The sequence below is a fragment of the Caretta caretta genome, chromosome 6, assembly GCF_965140235.1.
Source record: "Caretta caretta isolate rCarCar2 chromosome 6, rCarCar1.hap1, whole genome shotgun sequence".
Lineage (NCBI taxonomy): Eukaryota > Metazoa > Chordata > Testudines > Cheloniidae > Caretta > Caretta caretta.
In genome coordinates this window covers 99,663,860-99,690,405 of record NC_134211.1, presented here as the reverse complement: position 1 = coordinate 99,690,405, position 26,546 = coordinate 99,663,860, and the positions used below count along the sequence as shown (strand labels likewise).

The 26,546-nt window shown below is 43.7% G+C and overlaps 1 protein-coding gene across 1 annotated transcript in view; it reads right to left on the bottom strand.

Moving 5' to 3' along the window:
• LOC142072618 (uncharacterized) overlaps nucleotides 1-21,556 on the bottom strand; it is a 33,349-nt gene extending 11,793 nt beyond the window's left edge. The window contains exon 1 of the mRNA XM_075130052.1: nucleotides 19,568-21,556. Within this exon, the coding sequence (XP_074986153.1) occupies nucleotides 19,568-19,904 (337 nt within the window). The 5' untranslated portion in view covers nucleotides 19,905-21,556. The remainder of the gene's footprint in view (nucleotides 1-19,567) is intronic.
• Nucleotides 21,557-26,546: the final 4,990 nt, after the last annotated feature.

Sequence of the window (26,546 nt, the reverse complement as noted above, 5' to 3'; positions counted from 1 at the left end):
AAAAAAAAATTTTTTACAGGGAGATTGTGACTTGGGAGATGCTCAAGAAGAAACTCTTCTGGTCTCTGGGAAGGAGATGTATGTGATGGGACATGTCCCAATCCCACTGGTAGAAAGGTTAATGAGCATACCTGCACTCAGGCGGTGCTAATTAGGTGCACCTGCAGAATATGTGCCACCTGGAGAAGGGGAACTTAAAAAGGTGAATCTGGTCACAGAAAAGAGGGGAAGTCTGCCCAAGAACAGAGAGGCTGCTAGTGGACTCCAGTGGCAAGGGGAACCCAGCCTGAGTCAATGGTTAGCCTTCCTTCCCTCTCCCTACCCTCGCTTTGGTTGGTGCAGGTTGACACTACAAGCTTGATACTGGCAAATGTCCAGGAGGGCTGCTTCCTGCTAGTGACCTGTGGTGGGGCGTAGGGAGCGCCTCCAAGGGACTACAGGCAACTGAATTGTAAATTGACTCTGAAAAGACTCTGGGAGTGAGTTGAACTGGGAACAGTGAGATTGCCCAGAAGTGGGGTTCCTGTAGGAGACCCAGGGACAAAAAACTCAATGTGACTACGGGTGAGTTCAGGCTGAGGATTGGCCGACTACACTCCTCAATAATCTTTGCTGGGAGTTTTGATGCAAAGGCCACATCCCAAAATAAGATTTTGCTGGTGTGAATGACCTAGAAACTTGCCATATACAGGAAGGAGTCAGAAATGCCTTCAGCAATAAAACCTGTTTAAAATGCTGTTAAGTATCTGTCTCCTTTGTTGCATTGCGGGGCATAAGTCTGAGGAAGTGAGTAATTCATATCTATCTCTTTTAGTTCTCTCTGTTTCAAGTGCTGCAGCCAGAACTGTCTCTCTGTCCTGGGCATTTGTGAAGATTACAGGTTCACTGATTACGGCCTTCAGTGGATAGCACTGGCTAATACACAAAGGGTATTCCATTGTACCCAAACTCAGCTGGGCAAGAATTTTGTTTTCTGTAAGTGCCATGAGAAATGCTTCTTCTTAGGAGCTCTGAAGACTTGGAGATTTTTGCTAGGACAGGCTGTTCAGAGGTGCCCCTTCACTCACTCCATAAACCCTGCTTCATAATTGTTTTCTGGATTCAAACAAAATATAAAACTGTGTGTGGTCATTACAGATCCCTTTATGGCTTTTCTTAACATGTGGGGTTTAACCCCAGTGTCCTCACCAAATTCCATTTCATTCTGCCTTCCCAAAGGCCTGATTCTGCTATCCATGGCATCATGGGTCACATCAAATAAGTGTTAATAATGGATAACCAAGGGAATTTCAGCATAATGAACAGGAAGTTTCCGATAATTCAAATTCAGATAGTCACGGATGTTCTGTCATATATTTTAGCTTTTCTAGAATGTCTTCTATTCAAGGATCTCAAAGTAGAAGATAAATATTAAGGCTTATTATGTCCTGTCATAAATATGAAGGGAAGGCTAACCACCTTTAAATCCCTCCTGGCCAGAGGAAAAACCCTTTTACCTGTAAAGGGTTAAGAAGTGAAAGATAACCTCCCTGGCACCTGACCAAAATGACCAATGAGGAGACAAGATACTTTCAAAGCTGGAGGGGGTGGGGGAAATAAAGGGTTCTCTGTGTCCGTGGTTGCGTTTGCCGGGTCCAGAGCAGGAACACAGGTCATAACTCCTGTAAAGAGTTAATAAGCAATCTAGTTAGATATGCGTTAGATTCTGTTTGGTTTAAATGGCTGATAAAATAAGCTGTGCTGCATGCAATGTATATTCCTGTTTTTGTGTCTTTTTGTAACTTAAGGTTTTGCCTAGAGGGATTCTCTATGTTTTGAATCTGATTACCCTGTAAGGTATTTACCATCCTGATTTTACAGAGGTGATTCTTTTACTTTTTCTTCAATTAAAATTCCTCTTTTAAGAAACTGATTGCTTTTTCATTGTTCTTAAGATCCAAGGGTTTGGGTCTGTGTTCACCTATGCAAATTGGTGAGGATTTTTATCAAGCCTTCCCCAGAAAAGGGGGTGTAGGGTTGGGGGGATTTTGGGGGGAAGGATGTTTCCAAGTGGGCTCCTTCCCGGTTATATTTTGTTAGACGCTTGGTGGTGGCAGCAATAAAGTCCAGGGACAAAAGGTAAAATAATTTGTACCTTGGGGAAATTTTAACCTAAGCTGGTAAAAATAAGCTTAGGGGGTTTTTCATGCAGGTCCCCTCATCTGTACCCTAGAGTTCAGAGTGGGGAAGGAACCTTGACATGCCCTATTGGGCATAAATAGATATCACTTCACCAACCAATGAAATTCAGTCACCTCAAGGGTGGATCATGGCAGGTGTATAACAGTGCACAGCTACAGTCCACAACAGTTTAGGTCAGGACGTGAATAAGAACATAGTATCTAATTGAAATTGCAGAAGTAATTTATTTATCTATCCAATGTAGGCATCTCTCACCTGGTATCTAAACTCCTACGTGAGGGCCCCATTTGGCCTCCTGTAATTGTGCTGAAAAGTAACAGGATGGCAGTTTCTGAGACCTTGCATAGGAATGCCAACTTCCTGTATGGAGCCACTCTTACCTCAAGTGCTAGAACCCCAGTAAGGATGCAGACTGCTGACAGGTAGATCTCGTTAACTTCAATTAGGATGTAAGAGGGTTTGGAGTGTCTCTTTGGGATGTGGGGAATCAGAGGCTGGACAGCAGAAGTCCTGCAGGGAAGCCCTAGAAACAGTCAAGCTTGGGCAGAAAACTAAGACTGAGGTTACTTTTTTTTTTTTTTGAGTTATCAATAAAACCAAACCCTAGGAAGTGGATAAATTTGTACTATGCATATATGCAGGAACTTCACCTGCTCGCATACCTATTCATGAGAGCAGTCAATAGGAGGAAGAGAGAGATATGATTGTTTTCCTTAGCTGTTAGGCAATAGGCCCAACTCCTCAAAGATACTTTGGCACCTAACTCTCATTGATTTCACTGGAAGTTTGTAGTTTAAATACCTTTGAAGATCTGGGCTTACACAGATAGAACTGTTGGCTAGGCTTATCTCATTTAGCAGAGTTGTAACTAGGCATTTTAGCACCTTGGGCAAGCAAGTATATTTGTGCCCCCTAGCTTTTTTTTTTTTTTCAGATGATATGAGTTAGGATATTACAGAGTAATGATAATGCATTTATTTTTGTGCACACTATGTAGACAATAAAAGATACTGTATGATTCTACTAGGTGCCACATTAATTTTTACACAATCCTTTAACATCCCTGTAGTATCTTCCTATATAAACTTTAAGTAAACTCATTGATAGGTTTGAAAAAAAACATGGACTGAAAATAATCGTAACATAAATATGGATACTGCAATGACTTAATGGCATGAAACATATTCAGAAAGACATAAAATTGCATTTCTGCTTATTAAAAAAATGAGACTGTGGCTAGAATAAACAGCCACCTCTCTCAGTGACTCATTGGAGAATAAAAGGGACTCAAGAGTAAAAAAAAAAAAAAAAAAAGAATGAATTTACCGTGGACGTGGATTATCTAGAAATTGAATTACCAACACAGCATCTGACTCTGTATAAGCAGAAGCCACTCTTTCTCTCTCTTTTATATGAGGAAGACATCTTTTGTGGGGGGGTGGGGGGGGAGGAAAAGGTTGTAAGATATCTGGTTTTTTACCTTTTGCATTGTGATTTTTATTTTTCTAAGAAAAGTATTCATCATTGTTTGCTTCCTAGTACTAGGGTGAACAAATAGCAATTGTGAAAAAAAGGGATGGGGGTGAGGGGTAGTAGGCACCTATATAAGAAAAAGTCCCAAAAAACAGGACTGTCCCTATAAAAACGGGACATCTGGTCACCCTAGCTAGTACAATATTATGGTTGGCTTATACTTAATAATTTCTCCTGCTGAATCCTGCCAAGCTAATTGTGATTATGCCCCATTTAATTGTAGCAGCATAGCTTGTTTGTATATGGTCATTGTGGGAAGTATCATTCAATTGGGGAAGCTATGTTGTAACAGCTGATATGAAGCATGACGCATCCTGCATCCTGGCAGGGGGGTCGACTAGATGACCCTTGCAGTCCCTTCTAACCCTACAGTTCTATGACATTTGACTTCTGGCCAGGTGAGGCCCCTCACACCTGTGTGTGGAGACAGAAGAAAGTATATGGCTGTGGTGATTGTGAAATCATATTATGCTGTGCTTCAGTGTGAGACAATGCCAATACCATGGTTATAGTGGCTAGATGGACATATCACCAAGGTGATGGTCTGGTCTCGTGGAGAAGGGTGTCAGGAACAGACTGGCTGGGTCACAGGCACAGGTCACAGTGGATAGGCTTCTTTGCTGGTGCATATCTCACCAGCAGCCCCAATCCAGATCTGCAGATTAACCTAATGGTCTCTTCACCTGTACAGTAAATGACCTTTATTTTTACCTGGCTGGGCACAATTAAAAATTGTCCCTAGCCCAAAATTAGAGGCCATTTAAAAGAAAAGCCAAGGTGTGTTCAGTATCCTGGGCTAGTCTGCCCTGAAGGTATCAGTTTCCTGATGTGTGAGTGAACCTGTTGTTTCCCTTAACTGTAAATCACAACCAGCTCAGGACTTCTTCATTTTTCTTGTCTGAACGCTTCCTCCTAAGCATGGAAGCACTTGTGTCCCCTGACCCTATTTCTGCAAACAGGGCAGGTAGCTCATCCCATCCGGGTAACTTTTACTCCCTTGGCCCCTTCCTGTGCCTATGCCCTCCGTTCCTATGCTGCTTGGGATCTTTATCATAGATGAAACTGGAAAGGCCCTCTTGCATGAACCCATTTCGTACTTGCATTATATTATGTGTGTAGCTTCACTTGAACATTCTGGCCTTGTTCTGTTTCTAACACAGCCCTGTTGCCACTGCAGTTTTATGACAGATCATTTGTTCCTCTCTTCGTTTGTCACACTGCAACTTTGATTTATGCAAATCTGCCCTGTGACATAAAAGCATTTCAGCAAGAGAATGCAGTGAACTCTCTGACAGGCAGCTCAAGCAAATAAGCCTCTCAAAGCTTGAGAGCTGTCTGCCATTTGCCTCACAGATGTAACCCTTACTGCCTTGGGGCATGATGAAATTGGTGCCATCACGCTAGGAGGCACATGATAGCCCCGGGGCTGTCAGAAACAAAATGTCACAGTGAGGATGCAGCCAGCATATACCTTGCTTTTGCTGTAGACATAAGCAGGTAGGAGGATGAAGCACAGGTAGGACAAAGTCAAGCCGAGGCCACGGCAGTACCAGCAGTGATGACAAAAGAGCAGGTCGTACATGGAACAATGCAGAAAATGGCACTTTAAGGTGGTTTTTGACCCTTTCGTAAAAGTGACAGTCTACACTACTGGGGCAAGTCGACCCAAGTTAGGCTTCTTCAGTTATGTGAATAACATAACTGAAGTCAGCGTAGCTTAGGTCGACTTACCGTGGTGTCTACACTGTGCTGGGTCAATGGGAGATCCTCTCCCACCAACTTCCCTTACTCTTCTTGGGGAGGTGGAGTACTGGAGTCAACCAGAGAGTGCTCTGCAATCGATTTAGTAGGTCCTCACCAGACCCACTAAATCAACACCGCTGCATCGATTGCAGCTGTGCTGATCTACTGGTAAGTGTAAACATCACCTAAGGGAGAGAAGAGGGGTGGAGCGTTGCTCAGGGGATTGGTATTGGGTTACAGACCTTCTTCTCTGGTCCAGGCTGGTAGTGGTTGAGAGGTAAACATGTTGATGGCTATTTGGTGGCCTCTGGGAAATAAACTCGTGATGTCAGTCCAGTTGCTAGACAAATGTCCACATCCCAGTTGGTACATTTGTTGGCAGTCTCAGCAGAGAGGCCAAATATGGCTGTGGAAAGTGAATTACCTTCAGCCCTAGAAGTGGTCTCTACCAAATAGGGCTAAGGCACACTGGTAGGGAACCATTCCACTGTCTGTGCTCTGCGAATACAGAACTTAAGAATCCAGGGCTGTTAGTTCAGCACCATTAAAATCACTTTTAAAAAATATAATTAATAAAAGATCTGGGCAGGACACTGTGCTTTACTGACAAACCAGCAAGTACTTTGTGATTTTAATTCTAACAGTGTTCGAAAGAGAGCAGAAAGAGGATGTTTTCTTCTTTTTCACTCTGCCAATCGTTTGCACATCATGCCACCCTCCTTGACTTTCCCTACCTCTAATTCCAGCCTCTTTGTTTAACATCTACTTTCTCTTATTGGCGCTGTGCAGGCCTTGCCATTACTCTCTCTTATTTTGGGGGGGTTCTTTAAGACATCTGCTGAAGAAGGTGTTTTCTTAATTAACATCCCCTTTGTGGTTCTATAAACGTAATTGCTGCATTTCTTGAACAAGTTGTACTGCTCTATTTACTACATTAAGGCCATCATGTTCATGTCTATCAGTAAGTAGGCTTCTACAGAACTAGTATCTGAAATTAGCAGTGTAATAGTTTTGGGCTTTCTTGGTTCTTACGTCCGTGAAAGGTTCTCCCGGCAGAATGTTTCATTGTAAATTTCAGCTCCTTAATCAATATTGTTCACTTACCCAAAGATATTTCTTAGACTTCACTCTTTTCACATATGCATACCCATTGTTTCTCAACTGACTATAGTGCCTGATGCATGCAATGTTAATTACTCCTACCATGTTTCTGATGTCTCTTTTCTGCTATTTCTATTTGTCAGGATTCTTCTATTTTCTGCAGAAAAAGTGAGATCTCTGAGCACCTCCAGTAATTTGTAACCATGGCAAAAATTAATCATTTGAAAAGTGTGCCAAGGGACAGGTACTATGCACAGTACATTCAGTATCCTGAACAAGTGGAAGGTCAGACAAATCACAGAGTGCATTATATGGGAGATTCAAAACAAATAAAAGGAATGGCTGCCTGGGGAATTATAGACAAATCAGCGTAACTTTGAAACCTGGAAAGATACTAGAACAAACTATTAAGCAATCAATTTGAAAGCACCCAGAGGATACCAGGATTATAAGGAATTAGTCAAGAGCAAATCATGCCAAATCAACTGAATTTCCTTCTTCAGCAGGGTTACTAGCTTAGTGGACAGGTGGGAAGCAGTAGATGTGATATATCTCAATTTTAGTAAGACTTTTGATATATGACATTTTCAAACGAGAGAAATGTTGTCTATAGAAATTACTATAAGGTGGGTGCACAACTGGTTGAAAGACCATACTCAAGGAATAGCCTTCAATGTTCACTGTTAAACTGGGAGGACATATCTAGTAGGGTACCACAGGGGTCAGTCCTGGGTCCAGTACTATTCAATATATTCATGAATGATTTGAATAATGCACTGGACAATATGCTTATAAAATTTGCAGATGACAGCAAACTTGGAGGGGTTGCTAGTACTTTGGAGGACAGGATTAGAATTCAAAATAATCTTGACAAATTGGAGAATTGGTCTGAAATAAGGTGAAATTCAATAAAGAAAAGTGCAAAGTATACACCTAGGAAGGAAAAATCAAATGAATAACTATAAAATGGGCAATAACTGGCTAGTGGTAGTACTGCTGAAAAAGATCAGGGGTCTTAGTGAATCACAAAGTGAATATAAGAAAAGGAGTACTTGTGGCACCTTAGAGACTAACCAATTTATTTGAGCATGAGCTTTCGTGAGCTACAGCTCACTTCATCAGATGTATACCGTGGAAACTGCAGCAGACTTTATATACACACAGAGAATATGAAACAATACCTCCTCCCACCCCACTGTCCTGCTGGTAATAGCTTATCTAAAGTGATCAACAGGTGGGCCATTTCCAGCACAAATCCAGGTTTTCTCACCCTCCACCCCCCCACACAAATTCACTCTCCTGCTGGTGCTAGCCCATCCAAAGTGACAACTCTTTACATAATCCAGTCGGGCTATTTCCTGCATAGATCCAGGTTTTCTCACATCCCCCCCACCCCCATACACACACAAACTCACTCTCCTGCTGGTAATAGCTCATCTAAACTGACCACTCTCCAAGTTTAAATCCAAGTTAAACCAGAACATCTGGGGGGGGGGTAGGAAAAAACAAGAGGAAACAGGCTACCTTGCATAATGACTTAGCCACTCCCAGTCTCTATTTAAGCCTAAATTAATAGTATCCAATTTGCAAATGAATTCCAATTCAGCAGTTTCTCGCTGGAGTCTGGATTTGAAGTTTTTTTGTTTTAAGATAGCGACCTTCATGTCTGTGATTGCGTGACCAGAGAGATTGAAGTGTTCTCCGACTGGTTTATGAATGTTATAATTCTTGACATCTGATTTGTGTCCATTTATTCTTTTACGTAGAGACTGTCCAGTTTGACCAATGTACATGGCAGAGGGGCACTGCTGGCACATGATGGCATATATCACATTGGTGGATGTGCAGGTGAACGAGCCTCTGATAGTGTGGCTGATGTTATTAGGCCCTGTGATGGTGTCCCCTGAATAGATATGTGGGCACAATTGGCAACGGGCTTTGTTGCAAGGATAAGTTCCTGGGTTAGTGGTTCTGTTGTGTGGTATGTGGTTGTTGGTGAGTATTTGCTTCAGGTTGCGGGGCTGTCTGTAGGCAAGGACTGGCCTGTCTCCCAAGACTTGTGAGAGTGTTGGGTCATCCTTTAGGATAGGTTGTAGATCCTTAATAATGCGTTGGAGGGGTTTTAGTTGGGGGCTGAAGGTGACCGCTAGTGGCGTTCTGTTATTTTCTTTGTTAGGCCTGTCCTGTAGTAGGTAACTTCTGGGAACTCTTCTGGCTCTATCAATCTGTTTCTTTACTTCTGCAGGTGGGTATTGTAGTTGTAAGAAAGCTTGACAGAGATCTTGTAGGTGTTTGTCTCTGTCTGAGGGGTTGGAGCAAATGAAACAGATTGATAGAGCCAGAAGAGTTCCCAGAAGTTACCTACTACAGGACAGGCCTAACAAAGAAAATAACAGAACTCCACTAGCGGTCACCTTCAGCCCCCAACTAAAACCCCTCCAACGCATTATTAAGGATCTACAACCTATCCTAAAGGATGACCCAACACTCTCACAAGTCTTGGGAGACAGGCCAGTCCTTGCCTACAGACAGCCCCGCAACCTGAAGCAAATACTCACCAACAACCACATACCACACAACAGAACCACTAACCCAGGAACTTATCCTTGCAACAAAGCCCGTTGCCAATTGTGCCCACATATCTATTCAGGGGACACCATCACAGGGCCTAATAACATCAGCCACACTATCAGAGGCTCGTTCACCTGCACATCCACCAATGTGATATATGCCATCATGTGCCAGCAATGCCCCTCTGCCATGTACATTGGTCAAACTGGACAGTCTCTACGTAAAAGAATAAATGGACACAAATCAGATGTCAAGAATTATAACATTCATAAACCAGTCGGAGAACACTTCAATCTCTCTGGTCACGCAATCACAGACATGAAGGTCGCTATCTTAAAACAAAAAAACTTCAAATCCAGACTCCAGCGAGAAACTGCTGAATTGGAATTCATTTGCAAATTGGATACTATTAATTTAGGCTTAAATAGAGACTGGGAGTGGCTAAGTCATTATGCAAGGTAGCCTGTTTCCTCTTGTTTTTTCCTACCCCCCCCCCCCCACAGATGTTCTGGTTTAACTTGGATTTAAACTTGGAGAGTGGTCAGTTTAGATGAGCTATTACCAGCAGGAGAGTGAGTTTGTGTGTGTATGGGGGTGGGGGGGATGTGAGAAAACCTGGATCTATGCAGGAAATAGCCCGACTGGATTATGTAAAGAGTTGTCACTTTGGATGGGCTAGCACCAGCAGGAGAGTGAATTTGTGTGGGGGGGTGGAGGGTGAGAAAACCTGGATTTGTGCTGGAAATGGCCCACCTGTTGATCACTTTAGATAAGCTATTACCAGCAGGACAGTGGGGTGGGAGGAGGTATTGTTTCATATTCTCTGTGTGTATATAAAGTCTGCTGCAGTTTCCACGGTATACATCTGATGAAGTGAGCTGTAGCTCACGAAAGCTCATGCTCAAATAAATTGGTTAGTCTCTAAGGTGCCACAAGTACTCCTTTTCTTTTTGCGAATACAGACTAACACGGCTGTTCCTCTGAAACAAAGTGAATATGAGTCAACAGTGTAATGCAGATGCAAGAAAAGGCTAATATCATTCTGGGATGTTTTAACAGGAGTGTTGTATGTAAGACACATGAGGTAACTGTTCTACTCTACATGGTACTGCCTCAGCTGGGGTACTGTGTCCAATTCTGGATGCCACACTTTAGTAAAGCTGTGGATAAATTGGAGAGAGTCCAGAGGAGAGCAACAAAAATGATAAAAGGTTTAGAAAACCTGACCTGTGAGAAAGTTAAAAAAACTGGGTGTATTTAGCCTTGAGAAAAGAAGACTGAGGGGAGGCTTGATAACAGTTTTCAAATATGTTAAGGGCTGTTACAAAGAGGATGGTGACCAATTGTTCTCTGTGTCCACTGAAGGCAGGACAAGAAATAATGGGCTTAATCTGCAGTAAGGGAAATTTAGGTTAGATATTAGGAAAAACTTTCTAACTATAAGGGTAGTTAACCTCAACTGGATGCCTATTCCAGAGCTTATGGAATCCCCATCATTAGAGGTTATTAAGAACAGTCTGGACAAACAGCTGCCAAGGATGATCAGATTAGGGGGCTGGACTTGATGACTTCTTGAGGTCTACATTTCTCTGATTCTAAGGTAATGGCACATGATGACACATGGGGGATCTGTGGGCAGGGAACAACCTCAGCACTTCTCTAAATTAGGAGACATCACAGAAACTGTGAGGAATCCACCTCCACTAGAACTCCTTGAAGCTAAAAGCTATACATCTGACACTTAAGCTAAAGAAAAATCTCCATTATAAGCCAAAGGTGGTAGCCTTGATATGTTCTTTTGGGCCTATGTTCTATTGTCTAGTATGGGATGTCAACAAAAGGCACTTTCTCACTGTGGGCTGCACAAAGGAGCTGGGATTACACTATGAGAATAATAAGCACTTTTATAGGGGATGAGGACCTCAAAGTACATTACACTCATTAAATGAGCTTATTATCCCATGGGACAGGAAAATACTACAGAGATGGATGAACTGAGACTGAGATGGATGAAGTGACTTGGCTAAACTTAGAGTCAGTGGCAGAATTGGGAACAGATGCCAGGAATCAGACTCCCAGTGTACTGCTCTAACCAGTATCCTGCTCTGCTCTGTGGAGGTTCATCTTTCTTGAAGGAATGGCTGAGAAAGAACACAGAGGACCTAACATTAGAAAAAATCTAGTAACTGAACAAAGCAATGAATGAAGCAGCTCCAGTGAGGTAAATCCATTGTCCTGTTGAGTTCTTTGCCTTCATGGTAAATTGGAGTCCAGTTGGTGATTGTCATAAGGCAGCCCCTCCTCGGAGCGCCCTCCTGCAGCAGGCCATGGTACAACAAGTTGTACTTGCCTCAGTTTCCCCTTTCTTTTGTCCATGAAAGGAACATCAGGTGGGGTCCACAAAGGTACTTAGGCACCTAAATCTCAGACTTCAGTGCCTATGTTTTGGGTTTAGGTGCCTAAGGCCCAGTTTTAGGCTTCACTGTGATCCACAAAATTCCCACCCAATCCTGCAGTCAACCTAAACTCCCACAGAGCCTAAATTTTCAGAGTAAAATTTCCCTAAATGTCTATAACTTCTTCCTTTGAGTAAGCACACTGCTGCTTCCCTCTGGGCGTCTAGACACCTATCTTCCAATGAAGCCTCTATCTCACGGCGAGGCCTGATCCAGTAGACATGCTCAGAGGCCACATACCAGACTGAAAAACTGGCCTCTACAGTAGGAGATGGGTGCTACCCATTTTATACCTTTTTAGCCCAGTGAGTAGAGCACTCACTTGGGATGTGGGAGATCCATGTTCAGTTATCCCCTTTTTGCCAGAGAGGGAGAAGGAATTTGAACCTGAGTCTCCCACCTCTCAGGCGAGCCTTTTAACCATTGGGCTAACAGTTATAAGGTGGGCACTATCACTACACCTCCACCTCCTCCGACTGCTTTGTGTGAAGCAAGGCAGCACCTAACTCATTCTCCAAGAAACTCTTTAGGCTCCGAAGCTGCCCGACTCCAGGTGGCTGGTTCCTGTTCGTGGATCACTAAACAAAGCTAGGCACCTATCTGCACCCTGACTGAGTGCCTATCTCCAAGAGAGGGGCAAGGCTTAGCACACACCCTTCTTGTTAGCAGCTCCCATTGGCCTGCTTAGGCAGCTTCCTGCCTAGAATGCTGGATTTTGTGGATCACATTCTGAGGCACCTATCTCTCTCCATTTATTGTGTAGGGAGCCTAGATCCCTAACTCAGTTTTGTGGATCACAGTGATGTTCCTGTGATTTTCTAGGCACCTAAAAATTAAGCACCATGATATGCAGCATTGTGACACTGAGTCCCTTTATGCATCTGGGCCCTAGTCTCTCACAGTGTCCAATTCAAAAGCCCCCCTCAGGGCATAATTTATTCTTTTACATGTCCACAGAATCCTCGTGATAAAACCAATCTGCCGAAATCCCTGAAGTACATCAGGTTCCCAGCAGTTTTCCATGCCCCCTCCCAAGACAATATTTCCCGTTCACCCTCTCGAGAGTCCATCTCCAGTCTGTTCCCCGAATCCTTCTGACCTTGTTCCAGGGCTCCACTCTCCAGACCAGAGCTCCCAGATTCGCTTCTTTCCTGCAACTCTTCTCCAGGGGCCCCAAGTCAGGTCTCCCATGAGAGAACTCCCAGCAGTGTTCCACTCACCCAGGCCTCACTGCCAGTGAGTCTTAATTCTGCCCAGGAAACATCCCTCCAAGACCAACCCCTTGTTCTGGGATCAGCTTCCCCAAGCCCTCTGCTCAGTTCTACTGCAAAGGGCAGCTGTCTTTCTGAGCATGAATCTCCCCTCACTTATGAAGGTTTTGTACTGGTGTAACTCCAGTCAATAATTATTGCTGATTTTACATGGGTATGAGTGAGAGGGCAATTGGGCCCTTTCTCTGGCATTAATCAGCACTCCCTCGTTTCTTGGATAGAACCTGTTGTAGCATCCTTCCATATGGCTATTTTCCATCTTTATTCTGCTTGATTGCTCCCTTAGTGAACAATAATGTTTCCTTGTCAGTGGCACCCTCTGGCTGCCTTCTGTAGGTGCTTTGTCTCCTTGCACTCCCCCCTGTGCCACAGGCTGATGTGATTGCCAGTGGCTGTGTCATTTTATTAGGTAACACACCCTCCAAAGAAGGACACATTACTCACAAGAGCTTTGGATCATGTATGTTGTTGCCAAATCTCTTTTGCACTCCTCCATTTGGGTTTCACATCCTCCACAAGACAGCTGCTTGCATACAGGAATGATGCAGAATTTCAATAATTTCTCAAGAAAGGATCCCTTGCTTTTCTGAATAAAATTACACAAGTCTCCCCGTCGCCATCATACATAGTACACACAGACATGGGAGGCTAGCTCTATGTGTCTGTTATGCCAGCTTGATAAGTTGCTTCCTTCTCTTCATCAAGATCATGATATTGGCTCTGATGGGCAACGTTTTAAATTAACAGAAATAAAGAAAACATGTCCCTTTGACTCTGTCAGGCAACATTAGTCAGAGTGAGAGACCGTATTTACATAAGATAAGGAGACACTATCTAGATAAAAACAACATACGGTTAAAAAATAAGAGCTTGATCTAGTGCATGTTGAATCAATATGAGTCCCTCTACTGGTTTCAGAAGGCAGTGGATGGGGCCCTAATAGTTGCTAAACGCATCACAAGAGCCCAAATCCTACGAGTTGCTGAGAGACCTGACCTTCCATTTACTTCAGTGGGAGCTGAGGATGCTCAGTACTTTTCAGGATCTGGCTATAAATGATTAAACTGAAAAAATAAAATAAATTTATTTTTCACCCATTGTGCCCTGTTTATTTTACACTTGATACAGCTTGGGCAGTGGCACTAGGTTGGTCAGTTTCACTTTCTAGTTCTCATTCCTGGGTTATGGACATGGTAGCTGACTGTTTTCACTAAAAAGACTTTCTGCATTGTTTCCTATTAAAACTTTTCTAAGTATTGTGAGATGTTTCCAAAGCCAAAAGTACCTGGCAGTGTATCTTTTCAGTCATGGTACCTTGAGGCAGCTGACTCCATGGGTAGTATTGTTTCAGCAATGCATAAGTCATATAGTGAAGTACTTGGGTTTGCTTCATTTAGGGGGGAAATTAATTTACTTGATGTTGCCCTAGTACTATAGCAAAGGAAGTTTGGTAGGACCAGCACAGAAAAGAGTAAGAACAATATACCAAATTGTAACTTCATACAAGAAATAAATCCACATTTTCTTAGGGCTGTTTTCCTGCTAACTCAATAGTTTCCTACATGGGTACATAATACTGAGTGAAGAAGCGCTATTAATAGGAATATGTCATAAAGAAATCTATTCCTGAAAAACCGCTTGCAAGCAGAAACAGCTGGTCCACCTTTCTATTGAAGAGATCAAATTTATGGGAATTTGGAAAGCAGTCCAGCTAATTAGGAAAAGGGGTGAAGAAGGTAGCCACAACAGAGACAAGCATTGCTAAGGAAGATGAATGGATAGCAAGAAAGGGTTCATTTCAAGTTGCCAGGTTTCTTCCACACAAGAAATGGTAACATGAAAGGATATGGGAAAACTGAAAAACAAAAGCCATAACATCTTTTGCAAACAGGTATCACAGTATTGTATTCTGCTCTAAGAACCCAATTCAGCAAAGTACTTAAGCATGCTTAACTTTAAGTATGTTCTTAAATCCCATTTATTCAAGTTCAAAGAACATGAAACACCCAAATCTACATGCTATAAAATAACAGCGGACTAAAATAAATATGATGTCCATCTTATTCAAAGTTTATCTTAATTAAGAGACTCAACTAACCTTAGAAAAGGCTTAGCACAACCCCTTGAAGGTTTCAAGCATTCATCACATAGCAGGACAGCTCAAAGCTGCTGTATATGAGGAAATTATTAAAGAAGAATTCCATGAAGAATTCCTTTATGTAATTAAATATCACTCCTCAATAAACAGATCATACTGGAAATAAGTAAAACCAATTTCATCTGGAGACCCTGTTAGAAAAATTTTGTGTTCCCATTTTTCACAAGTTAAATGAACACAAGACAGTGTTCATTTGTTGCATTTCTTATCTCACTAAAGCAAGCTCAGTTTCTCTAGAACTTTTGGCTGTCTGCGGCAATCCCAATCAAGCCTTCTTCCTGGCATCCCTACACCCCCTAGGGACTTCTTTTCAGCACTTGAAAACATGAAAATACTCATACTGGGTCAGACCAATGGTCCCTCAGGCCCAGTAACCTGTATCTGAAGGTGGTCAGTGCCAGTTGCTTCTGGCAGTTAGTGCTTTAGGGACATCCAGAGCATGGGGTTGGGGCCCAGACCATCTTGCCTAATACTGTAGTCCTTAATGGACCTATCCTCCATGAACTTATCTAATTCTGTTTTGAACCCAGTTATACTTTTGACCGTCACAACAGCCTGTGGCAATGAGTTCCACAGGTTGACTGTGCACTGTGTGAAGAACTACTTCCTTTTGTTTGTTTTAAACCGGCTGCCTATTAATTTCATCTGGTGACCCTTAGAACTTGTGTTATGTGAAGGAGTAAATAACACCTCCCTATTCACTTTTTTCAGATCATTCATGATTTTATAGACCTCTATCATATCCCCGCTTAGTCATCTCTCTTCTAATCCGAACAGTCCCATTCTTTTTAATCTCTCCTCATATGGAAGCTGTCCCATACCCTTAATCATTTTTGTTGCCTTTCTTGGCACCTTTTCCAATTCTAATATATCTTTTTTGAGATGGGGTGACCAGAACTGCTTGCAGCATTCAAGGTGTGGCAGTACCATAATTTTATATAGCAGCATTATGATATCTTCTGTTTTATTATCTATCTCTTTCCTAATGATTCCTAACATTCTGTTAGCTTTTTGACTGCTTTTGCACATTGAGCAGATGTTTTCAGAGAACTATCCAGGATGACTCTAAGATCTCTTTCTTGAGTGGTAACAGCTAATTTAGACTCCATCACTTTGTAGTTGGGATGATGTTTTCCAGAGTGCATTATTTTCCACTTATCAACATGATTTCATCTGCTATTTTGTTGCCCACTCTCCTACTTTTGTGAGATCCCTTTGAAACTCTTTGCACTCAGCTTTGGACTTAACTATCTTGAGTAATTTTGTACTGTCTGCAAATTTTGCCACCTCATTGTTCACCTCCTTTTCCAGAACATTTATAAATATGTTGAAAGCAAAAGTCTCAGTACAGTTCCTTGGGGGACCTTGCTATTTATCTCTCTCCATTGTGAAAAGTGACCATTTATTCCTACTATTTGTTTCCTATCTTTTAATCAGTTACTGATCCTTGCGTGGATCTTCCCTCTTATCGCATGACTGCTCACTTTGCTTAACAGGCTTTGGAGAGGGACCTTGTCAAAGGCTTTCTGAAAGTCCAAGTACATTATATCCACTGGATCACCCTTGTCCACATGCTTGTTGACTTCCTCAAAGAATTCTTTTAGATTGGTGAGGCATGATTTCCCTTTACAAAAGCCATATTGACTCTTTCCCAATATATTGTGTTTATCTATATGTCTCATAATTCCATTCTTTACTAGTTTCAATCAATTTGCCTGGTACTGAAGTTACGTTTACTGGTCTGTAATTGCCAGGATTGCCTCTGGAGCCTTTTTTAAAAATAGGAGTTACATTAGCTATCCTCCAGTAATCTAGTACAGAGGCTGATTTAAGTGATAGGTTACATACCACACTTAGTGGTTCTGCAATTTCATATCTGAGTTCCTTCAGAACACTTGGGTGAATACCATCTGATCCTGGTGACTTATTCATGTTTAATATATCAATTTGTTCCAAAACTTCCTCTATTGCTGCCTTAATCTGGGACAGCTCCTCAGATTTGTCACCTAAAAACGGAATGATTTGGGTGTGGGGATCTTCTCCACATCCTCTGCAGTGAAGCCCGGTGCAAGAAATTAATTTAGCTTTCTCCACAATGGCCTTGTCTTCCCTGAGTGTTCCTTTAGCACCTTGATTGTCCAGTGGCCCCACTCACTGATTGGCAGGCTTCCAGCTTCTGATGTAGTTAAAAAAAATGTTGCTGTTAATTTTTATGTTCTTAGCTAGTAGTTCTTCAAATTCTTTCCTGACCAGCCTTATCATACTTTTACAATTGACTTGCCAGAGTTTATGCTCCTTTCTATTTTTCTCACTAGAATCTGACTTCTAATTTTTAAAGGATGCCTTTTTGCCTCTAACTGCCTCTTTTACTCTGTTGTTTAGCCATGGTGGCATTTTTTGGTCCGCTTACTTTTTTTTTTTTTATTTGGCAGTATACATTTAGTTTGAATCTCTATTATGGTGTTTTTAAATAGTCTCTATGGCATATACAGGCATTTCACTCTTGTAACTGTTCCTTTTAACTTCTATTTAACTAGCTTCCTCATTTTTATGTTGTCCTCTTTTTTAAGTTAAATGCTACTGTGGTGAATTTCTTTGGCAGCTTTCCCCCTACAAGGATGTTAAATTTAATTACATTATGGTGGCTGTTAATGAGTGGTTCAGCTATGTTCACCTGTTGGACCAGATACGGTGCTTCACTAAGGACTAAATCAAGAATTGCCTCTCCCCTTGTGGATTCCAGGACAAGCTGCTCCAAGATGTAATCATTAAATGGTGACAAAAAATTTTACTTCTGCATACTGTCCTGAGGTGACATGTACCCAGTCAATATGGAGATAGTTGAAATCCCCCATTATTATTGTGTTTTCTGCTTTTGCAGCCTTTCTAATTTCCCTGCGCATTTCACTGTCACCCCCCTGATCAGGTGGTGGGTCGATAGCATATTCTTACTACTATACTCTTATTATTCAAGCATTATTCTATCCCTAGAGCTTCTACAGTACAGTTTGATTCACTTAAGATTTTTACTGTATTTGACTTTATGCTTTCTTTCACACAGAATGCCACTCCCACACAGTACAACCTACTCTGTCATTCCTATATATATTGTATCCTGGTGCTAGAGTGACCAGATTACAAGTGTGAAAAATCAGGACAGAGGGTGGGGCGGTGGGGTAATAGGTGTCAATATAGGAAAAAGCCCCAAATAATCGGGATTGTCCCTATAAAATTGGGACATCTGGTCACCCTAGCTGGTGTTACCATGTTGCATTGATTATTCTTATTCTTCCAAGTTTCCGCAATGCCTGTTATATAAATATCCTCATTTAATGCCAGACACTCTAGTTCACCCATATTAGTATTTAAACTTTTAGCATTTGTTTATAAGCACTTGTACATTTTGTCAATATTCAGTTGTTTGCCTTCATGTGTTATATGTACACTTGCTGTCCCTCTAAGTCCAACACCATCAGCCCCCCCCGTGATTTTTGTTCAGTAGTCATATCTCCCTACAGGCTTTTCTTCTGCTTCTCCAACCCTGAAAAATCTAGGGACAAAACAAGATGTACAGATCACACTGACTTGTTGATCGTCCAACAGAAAGCAAAGGATTTGCATGATTTAAGAGTCAACATTTGTAAAGTCAATTGCACATACTATATTCTACAGTTAATGTGATACTGTAAAATGTGTTATATTAGATATGTTATACAGTAGGTAAGACTAGATGATCTCAATGGTCCCTCCTGTCCTTAAAAATCAAACAAAACCTCAATTTAGGTTTTGTTATAACAAGATTTACAAAACCTAAAAATGAAGAAACATCAGTGAAGACAAAGCTTTTGGTTTAGATGTAAATGTTCCTCTACAGGGTTTGTCACTACAGAATTGGGTGACCTCAAATGAAACTGAGAAGGGAAAAATGAAGTTGACTACTTTCACTGCCCCAATTGAGTAAAATGCCAAAAAAACAAGAAGTCAGCATGAATAATGAAAAGTCAATAAGATTGTAAACCCTGTTTCCCATTCAAAGATGTGAGGTGCCTAAGGTCAATACACATAGGGACATTTGCTTTTTTTTTTTTTTTTTTTTACAAATGTGATTTTTCACTTGACAGTGTCTCTCTAACAGAAAAAGAGAATGAATGAGGAGTAAGGTGTGATCATTTGTTCTGTACTACAGTGAAATGTGTTTTAAGCCACCACCCGACAATTGGGGTGCTTAAGGGGATTTTAAAAAGGAGGGGACTTGTACTCAACATGTTTGGGGACATTTTCCCATGTCTTGTCAACAAGGAAATTGCGTAATTGGCATTCCATTGTGTATGACTGGGGCCCCCCTTTCCTCCGGTTTGTTGAATAATCTTGTGGGATTGGGATAAAGCAGACTTTTCAGGGGTAGATGATAGTATCATTTTTGCTGCTCCTGGGGACTGAATCACCCCCTGATGCCTACATTAGTTATCCTCCCCCCCCCCCCCCATTGTCATGGGTCACACTAGTAGGGATTCATTGTGATCACCAGGGACATTCTTGCCACTTAGACTTACCTATTGTTGAAACCACAGTCCCCACAAAATAAAAGGCCCCGGTAAAATCCCATCGGGGTCTGATGTCATCGACCCGGATCCCGGCCACACTGGCGTCTTGGTACTCCCGGAGGAAGTCTTGCAGCTCTCCCCGGCTCAGGTTGTGCCTCTGGCTGAAGTTCACGAACCTCTCCTCCCACTTTTCCTTGGCTTCCCTCTCGGTGGGCAGCTCGATGGCGGAGAACACGGCGGCCCCGCACAGCATGTACAGGATGATGAGCGCGGCCAGCAGCAGGAAGCGGGCGTTATCCTCATTCAGGTGACCCAGGCTGGAGCAGCAGCAGCCGCGCCACGCCATTCTCCGCCCCGGGGGACCAGGCCGAGGGGGCTGCTGGAGCCCGGCACTAAGTTTGCACCGACCGCAGCTCCCCCAAACTCCGACAAGCGTAGCGGCGTCCTGGGTTATACTCCCGGAGCCAGGGCTGCCAGTGGCCGTGAGCAGCGCGATCCATGGCCACCCCGCATCTCTGCCGGCGGATCCGGCCGGCCTCTCCAGGGCACTTGGATGGCAGAGGCGTGCAGCGCTTCGTGAATCTTTGTCGCCACTTTCCCGCCCTTCCAGCGGCTCTCGGAGCTGGACCTCATCCTCGGGCGCTCCGGGCCATTTCTTAAGCCGCCCACTTGGGTCTGCTGGCTCAGAAAATGACTTTCCGTCCTCTGGCAAACAGCCTGTTCTCAGGGATGCCCGACACAGGCTGGTCTGCTCGTCTCGTCGAGTTTCGGATCCTTTCCTTCCTCCGCCCCACACGCCTCCACTTAGCGAAGGGAAACCAACAACGCGGCTTCAGCTGGCCACAAGAGATGAGAGGGACCGAACTCCTTGCGAAGCGGCTGACTCTGGAGCGCTCAGGGGCAAAGGTGCGAACTCATCTCTCCATGCCCCCAAAGCGAGACCGTCTTCCTTTCCTTCCCACGAGTCAGAGCCATACGGTCCCTGACCTTTCCCGTCATGTCTGCGCCCTCAGAGCGGCCGCGGGAACTTCCCGAGCATGCAGCCACGGAGGAGTCCCCCCTCGACTGGAAAATGCAGTGGGGAGAACAGAGCAGCCCCCTCCATGGTCACCAAACCGTCCCCAGAGCCTCAGTCCTTGCACAATGTATTTCACAGTGTCAACAGTGGGGAAAGAGCCCAGCAGAGCCTGTGGCCCTCAGGACGGAACTTGTGCAGAAGAAAGTGGAGTGGAACCTAGAATGATCAATTCGGTTCAGAGCGAATACTGAAGCTGGAGATCTCGGGTATCTCCCTGCCCAGACTGCCTAGGGAAAGTCCTCATCGGCTTTCAACACCGGGTTTGTAAACTTGGTCAGGTCAAATCAAACCCGACGCTACACGGGAGCGGTAAAGTCCAGACAGAGCCTGGCACCTGCTGGCTAACACGGCTCGGTAGTAACCGATGCGCTAACGCGGAGTGGCGCCTCGCACGGACCACGCGGAGTTAAGGTAGAGCTCACCAGCCCGAGGGGTTAACATCCCGGGTCAGAGCTGATCCTTGGGCCGTGCCCCTCGGGCACCCCATGTACCCCATCTGCTAGGGGGAAGCTAGTCCTTCCCGCGTGTTGGGGGTCAGCCCTGCAGTGGGGGGGGGGGGTGCCAGAGCGGGGCTGTGCTGACAGTCCTCCAGCCCCACTCGCTCTCTGGAGGGCAGTTCGTGTCACACCGGGACCAGCCCGCACCTGTGTCCGCCGCAAAGGCAGAGGACGAGGCTCAGACGGTCCCTCGGTCTCCCTTGCCGGCTGGCGGCCGCTCTTTTCTCCTCCGAGAGACACAGCCCCTTCTCCCTGCCCGGGAGCCAGGGCAGGCAGCGCCCCTTTGCCCGCGGCGCCCGCCGGGGCACCAGCCGGGTCAGCGTCTGCGGGAGCCTGGCTGCGCGCTGCTTCGCTCTGTCTCCGCCTTGGTGCCCTCCCGCTCTTCGCCAAGTGCAGCCGGGTACAGCGACGCCTCCACCAGCCGCCGCCTTCCTCCACAGCGCGCCTGGCAGCCCCCACCCCCGGCGGCACACAGCGCTGCAACAGGCGGAGAGCAGCAACTGCAGATCCCGCGCTCCCCCGCCTCCGGGGGCGCAGCGCCCAGGGGGGCTGGAGCGGGAAGACCCCCAAGGAAGGAGGCAGGATCAGGAACCGCCTCCCGCCCCCGGAGGCTGAGGACAGGGGATGGATGAGCAGACCCTGGCGCTGCCAGGGCGCCTGTCTCCACCGTGTCTGGGCGCCACTTGCGAGCGTCTGTGGGCAGCAGCTCCGCTCCTACAAGGGAGGCGGCGCGCGCTTTTCCCAGCGCCCGGTGCTGAGCGCGGCGTTTGGCCGGCGCAGTAGCTCTGGCCCTGTTTGCGCGGCTCAGTGGGCGGTCTGCGCGGTGCTGGATGCGGCTGGGGACAGAGGCGTGAAAACCTCCGTATTTCGAGCGCGCTCTGCCCGGGGGCGCCTCCGGCCTTGGCTTGGGGAGCAGGACAGCCAGGGGAAGGGGGGGGTTCTTCCCTCATGACAGGCCTTGTTACATCTGAGTCCAGAAGTGGCAGGCAGAAGAAGCGTGTGGCTGCAAATAGGTTAGTCTCTAAGGTGCCACAAGTACTCCTTTTCTTTTTTACTTCTCCTGTAAAGCCCGGGGGAATGGCCAGCTGATAATGGCTAGGTAGAGGGTCGGCTCAGACTGTGCATGCAACAGCTTTTAACGATTCGGGACCATCACCCTGTGCACTCACATATCTGGCCCCTGTTACAATTTGATCTATGGTTCTCCTCTTCCCTCCTATTGTTTGTCATCCTCATCTGTTTCATCTTGTCTTAAATTAGGTCCTGATCCTGGAAACACTTAACCACAGGTGCCTAAGTTTAGTTGCACCAATAGTACCACTAAAATCCATTGACTGCTCACATGAGTAATAATACCTAGCTCTTAAAGTTTGTTCATCAGTAGATCTCAAAGTGTAAAGTTATGCATGTGCTTAAGTGTTTTCAGTATAAATCTCTTTTATAGTAATTCTTTCAGGGCATCTTATGTGTTTGTACAGCACCTAGCCCAAGGGGGCCTGTGCCTGACTGGATTCACACTATAATACAGATATACAACTAACTGACGTTACTCCATTGTGCCAGAAAAGGGCACCTCTTTCAGGTCTAACTACAGTAGAACCTCAGAGTTAGGAACACCCCTCAAATGGAGATTGTAACTCTGAAATGTTCTTACCTCTGAACAAAACATTATGGTTGTTCTTTCAAAAGTTTACAACTGAACATTGACTTAATACAGCTTTGAAACTTTACAGAAAAAAAATGCTGCTTTCCCTTTTTTTAGTGGTTTACATTTAACATAGTACTGCACTGTACTTGCTGCTTCTTTTTTTTTTTTTGGTCTCTGCTGTTGCCTAATTGTGTACTTCCGGTTCCAAATGAGGTGTGAGGACTGGTCAGTTCATAGGTATTCGTAATTCTGAGGTTCTACTGTATAATTTGTTGCTCTTTTCTCAACAAGTTATTAAATCCTCCACTATCCAGCAATGAAAAATTGAGGGTCTGTGTGTGAGATGAAGTTCTGCAATTGCAACACGGTTTAAAGGATGTGACATGTTGAAAAGCCCTCTATCAGAATAACTTTTGGAAAGATAATTGTGAAGGAAAAGATGAAAACAAAGAGCTAAACCAAGCAATATCCAGCAATTATTATAGTGATGAATTATAATTTAAAATGGTGAATCATTAGAATTCAGATACATAATAGACATTAACAAGGAGAATGAGAGATGGCCTTTCCTTTTCAGTGAAGGAGGAATAACAGGTATTTTATTAAAATAGCAGCTCAGTGACGTATTACTACAATGCTTACATACTGTATTTTATTATGTATTATTCATATTGCACTAAAAGTGTTCTAAGAACATAAGAACGGCCATACTGGGTCAGACCAAAGATCTGCCTGGGCTTTTCTGCTCCTGTGGGGTGTCGGGTTTTGAGAGATCTGCGACCTTTGCACCAGGCAGGCAAGTCATCATGCAGTTCTCCCGGTCATCGCAAACCCAGCTATCTATGTTTCTAATGATCGAATCGCCTAATACCTGTCTCTTCCTAATAACTGGAGTTCCCTCCCCTGGAGATGTATCCTCAGTGCAAGAGGATACCACATCATAATCTGAAATGAGGGTCCCAACTATGGGATCATTTCCCTCTGCTCCAGTTGGATGTTCTCCTTCCTTGAGACTTTCATCCTCCTCAACAGCACAGAGGCTGTCAGACCAGGGGTGGGACCGTTCTACTGTGTCCTGGAAAGTCTCATCTATGTACCTCTCTGTCTTCCTTAGCTCCTCCAGCTCAGCCACCCTGGTCTTCAAAGCCCATACATGGTCTCTGAGGGCCAGGAGCTCCTTGCATCGAATGCACACATATGCCACCTGCCCATAGGGCAGGTAATCATACATGCTGCACTGGATGCAATAAACTGAGTAGCTCCCACTCTGTTGCTGGACTTCTGCCTGCATTCTCTTTTTACTCCAGCTCGTTCCCTTTTTGTTGTTTTGTTTTGTGTGTGTGTTTTGGCTTAAGTTTAAAGAAGTTGAAGGGACTTATTAAAAAGATAAGGTCCCAAATCGTAGTATGATGTAAATGTCAGATATTTTTGCCTAGTATCAGATAGTGAGGAACTTAATATTATAGAATTTGATAAATCTTTGTTTAATCAAAAATATCATATAATCAGACACCAGGTTTATTAACATATTTTAGCAATATTTTCAATTTTCTACTATTTTCCCCACCAAAGTTTAAAAATAATTGTTCTCATACTTTTCCCGTCATCCACTAAATTTAATACCTAGTACTGTAGATGGTCTTTTAAAAATATTACAGATGGGTTCAAATTACAAAATTCTTATCTTGCATCAAAGCTTGGTGGCTATTGGGCTCTGGAGTATTGGGCTGAGTCCCTGAAATGTAGTTTTTTGCACTTATGAGCTCCTTTAGTGAAAGGTACTATAAAGTGTTTTGCAGGGAGTTAGTTTTATGTTCCATATTTTACACATGGGGAACCTGAGGAACAGAAAGGTAAGTGTCTTGCCCAAGGTCACACAGCAAGCCAGTGGCAGAATCTGACACAGAACCCAGATCTCCTGTATTCCAGTTTTGTTGTTGTTTTACTTCATACCATCTCTGTATGGCATGAGCTCCTTTAAAAGTATGTTAAATTGTGCTGCAGAGTAATACTTCCTCTTTGTTATCCTTACTATTAGCCACAGACCCTGCTGCGTGGCAAGTAAAATTAGCAGTAGTGTTAATCAAGCAAAAAATGGAAAATTAGATGCTGGTTGAGACAGACAGTGCCAAGTGATTACTTGAGTAAGTCAATCCCAGGCTCAGCACACCTTTATTGGAAATATGGACAATTTCCAATAGGAAAGGACCATACTTCCCCACTAGCCTTCACTACAGATGTGAGTCCAAAGCACCGCCTGTGGAACAATGTCTGAACCTCAGTGAGAAACTCCAGCCTTCACTCAAACCTCCATCCCCTCAAGATCCTGCTCTTGCCTGCTACCATCTCGCTCATTTAACACAAGATCCTCAAATTGTTTGCTATCAAAATATAAAATGAGATTATTACATAGCTGCTCCATGTCCACCACACAGATAATCTAATACTGATATATAATAATTCTATGAGGGAGGGAGGTAAATCCTCTGTCAGGGAAGGAAAGTTTTAAGATCTCCTTTTTTCTGATGTGCTTTTGTTTACTTATTGAATAATAAAATAATAAATAACAATAATAATGCTTTAAGAAGGCTGTCTGGTGACAGGGTACCATTGTCACAGCTCACAGAGGGAACAGAACTGCACGTACTGACCCTAGTTTAGACCTGCTGAGGTAATCACAGTTGGTACACACAGGGGACTGCGACCCAGGACCTGGTCTGAGAGAGAGAGAATCATATAATTGCACCGTGAGAGAGGTGATGGCCCAAGACCCAAGAGGGGAGTGCACTTGAAGAGGCCAGGAAGGATCAGAGGGGCAGTTAGCCTGGTAATGGTGACATGGAACATTAAAACGTGATTTCACCAAAAAGGCCCAAAGGGTGAGTGTTTTGAATCCATGAGTATCCAATGTCAGTGTATATAGCACAATGTTCTATTTGTGACCAAGCTGTCTCTCATCCACTCTCCACAATAGAACATTACTTCCCAAAGGTATATTCATGTGATACACAGGGTATGTAAGTGTTTCTTGTAGAGAAAATAACTTTTTTCTCAGAGTCTAGTATGATCCTAAATTACTACATGACACGGCATTCCAGTCTCTTACTCTTTCACACGGCATGGATTTGATGATTTGTTTCAAAGAGCCCAAGATGATGTTAGTGTAGATAACCAGAGAACAAAAATCTAAATTTAAATTTGGATCAAGTAAACAATATGTTTAAAATTCTTCCTGGCAAGTAAATTAATTGAAAGGCTGCATAAACATCTTGTGGGTCAGGCAATATGATGCAATGTCATTAACCTTCTCAGAAAGGTTTCAGAGTAACAGCCGTGTTAGTCTGTATTCGCAAAAAGAAAAGGAGTACTTGTGGCACCTTAGAGACTAACCAATTTATTTGAGCATAAGCTTTCGTGAGCTACAGCTCACTTCATCGGATGCATACTGTGGAAAGCTCATTCATGGTATCACACAGATGCAAATTAACTGAGTTTAGGACAATGAAACAGTTAAGCATCACTGTGTTTACGCACTTGGATATTTAGCACTGATCTTAGAAACGAAGATTGAAGGGGCTTTTTAGTAGAACTATAAATAGTTAAATCACCACATTAGTGGCTGTGTGGTGTTTGATTTAAGAGAGATTTTTGTTTGTACTGTCAAGGAGCAAGCCCTTTAATTAGGGAGAGATGCAGTAATTCAATATCCTTTATATATTAACAATTATTTTTCCAACAAAAAAAAGTTGTCAGAATAATGCCATC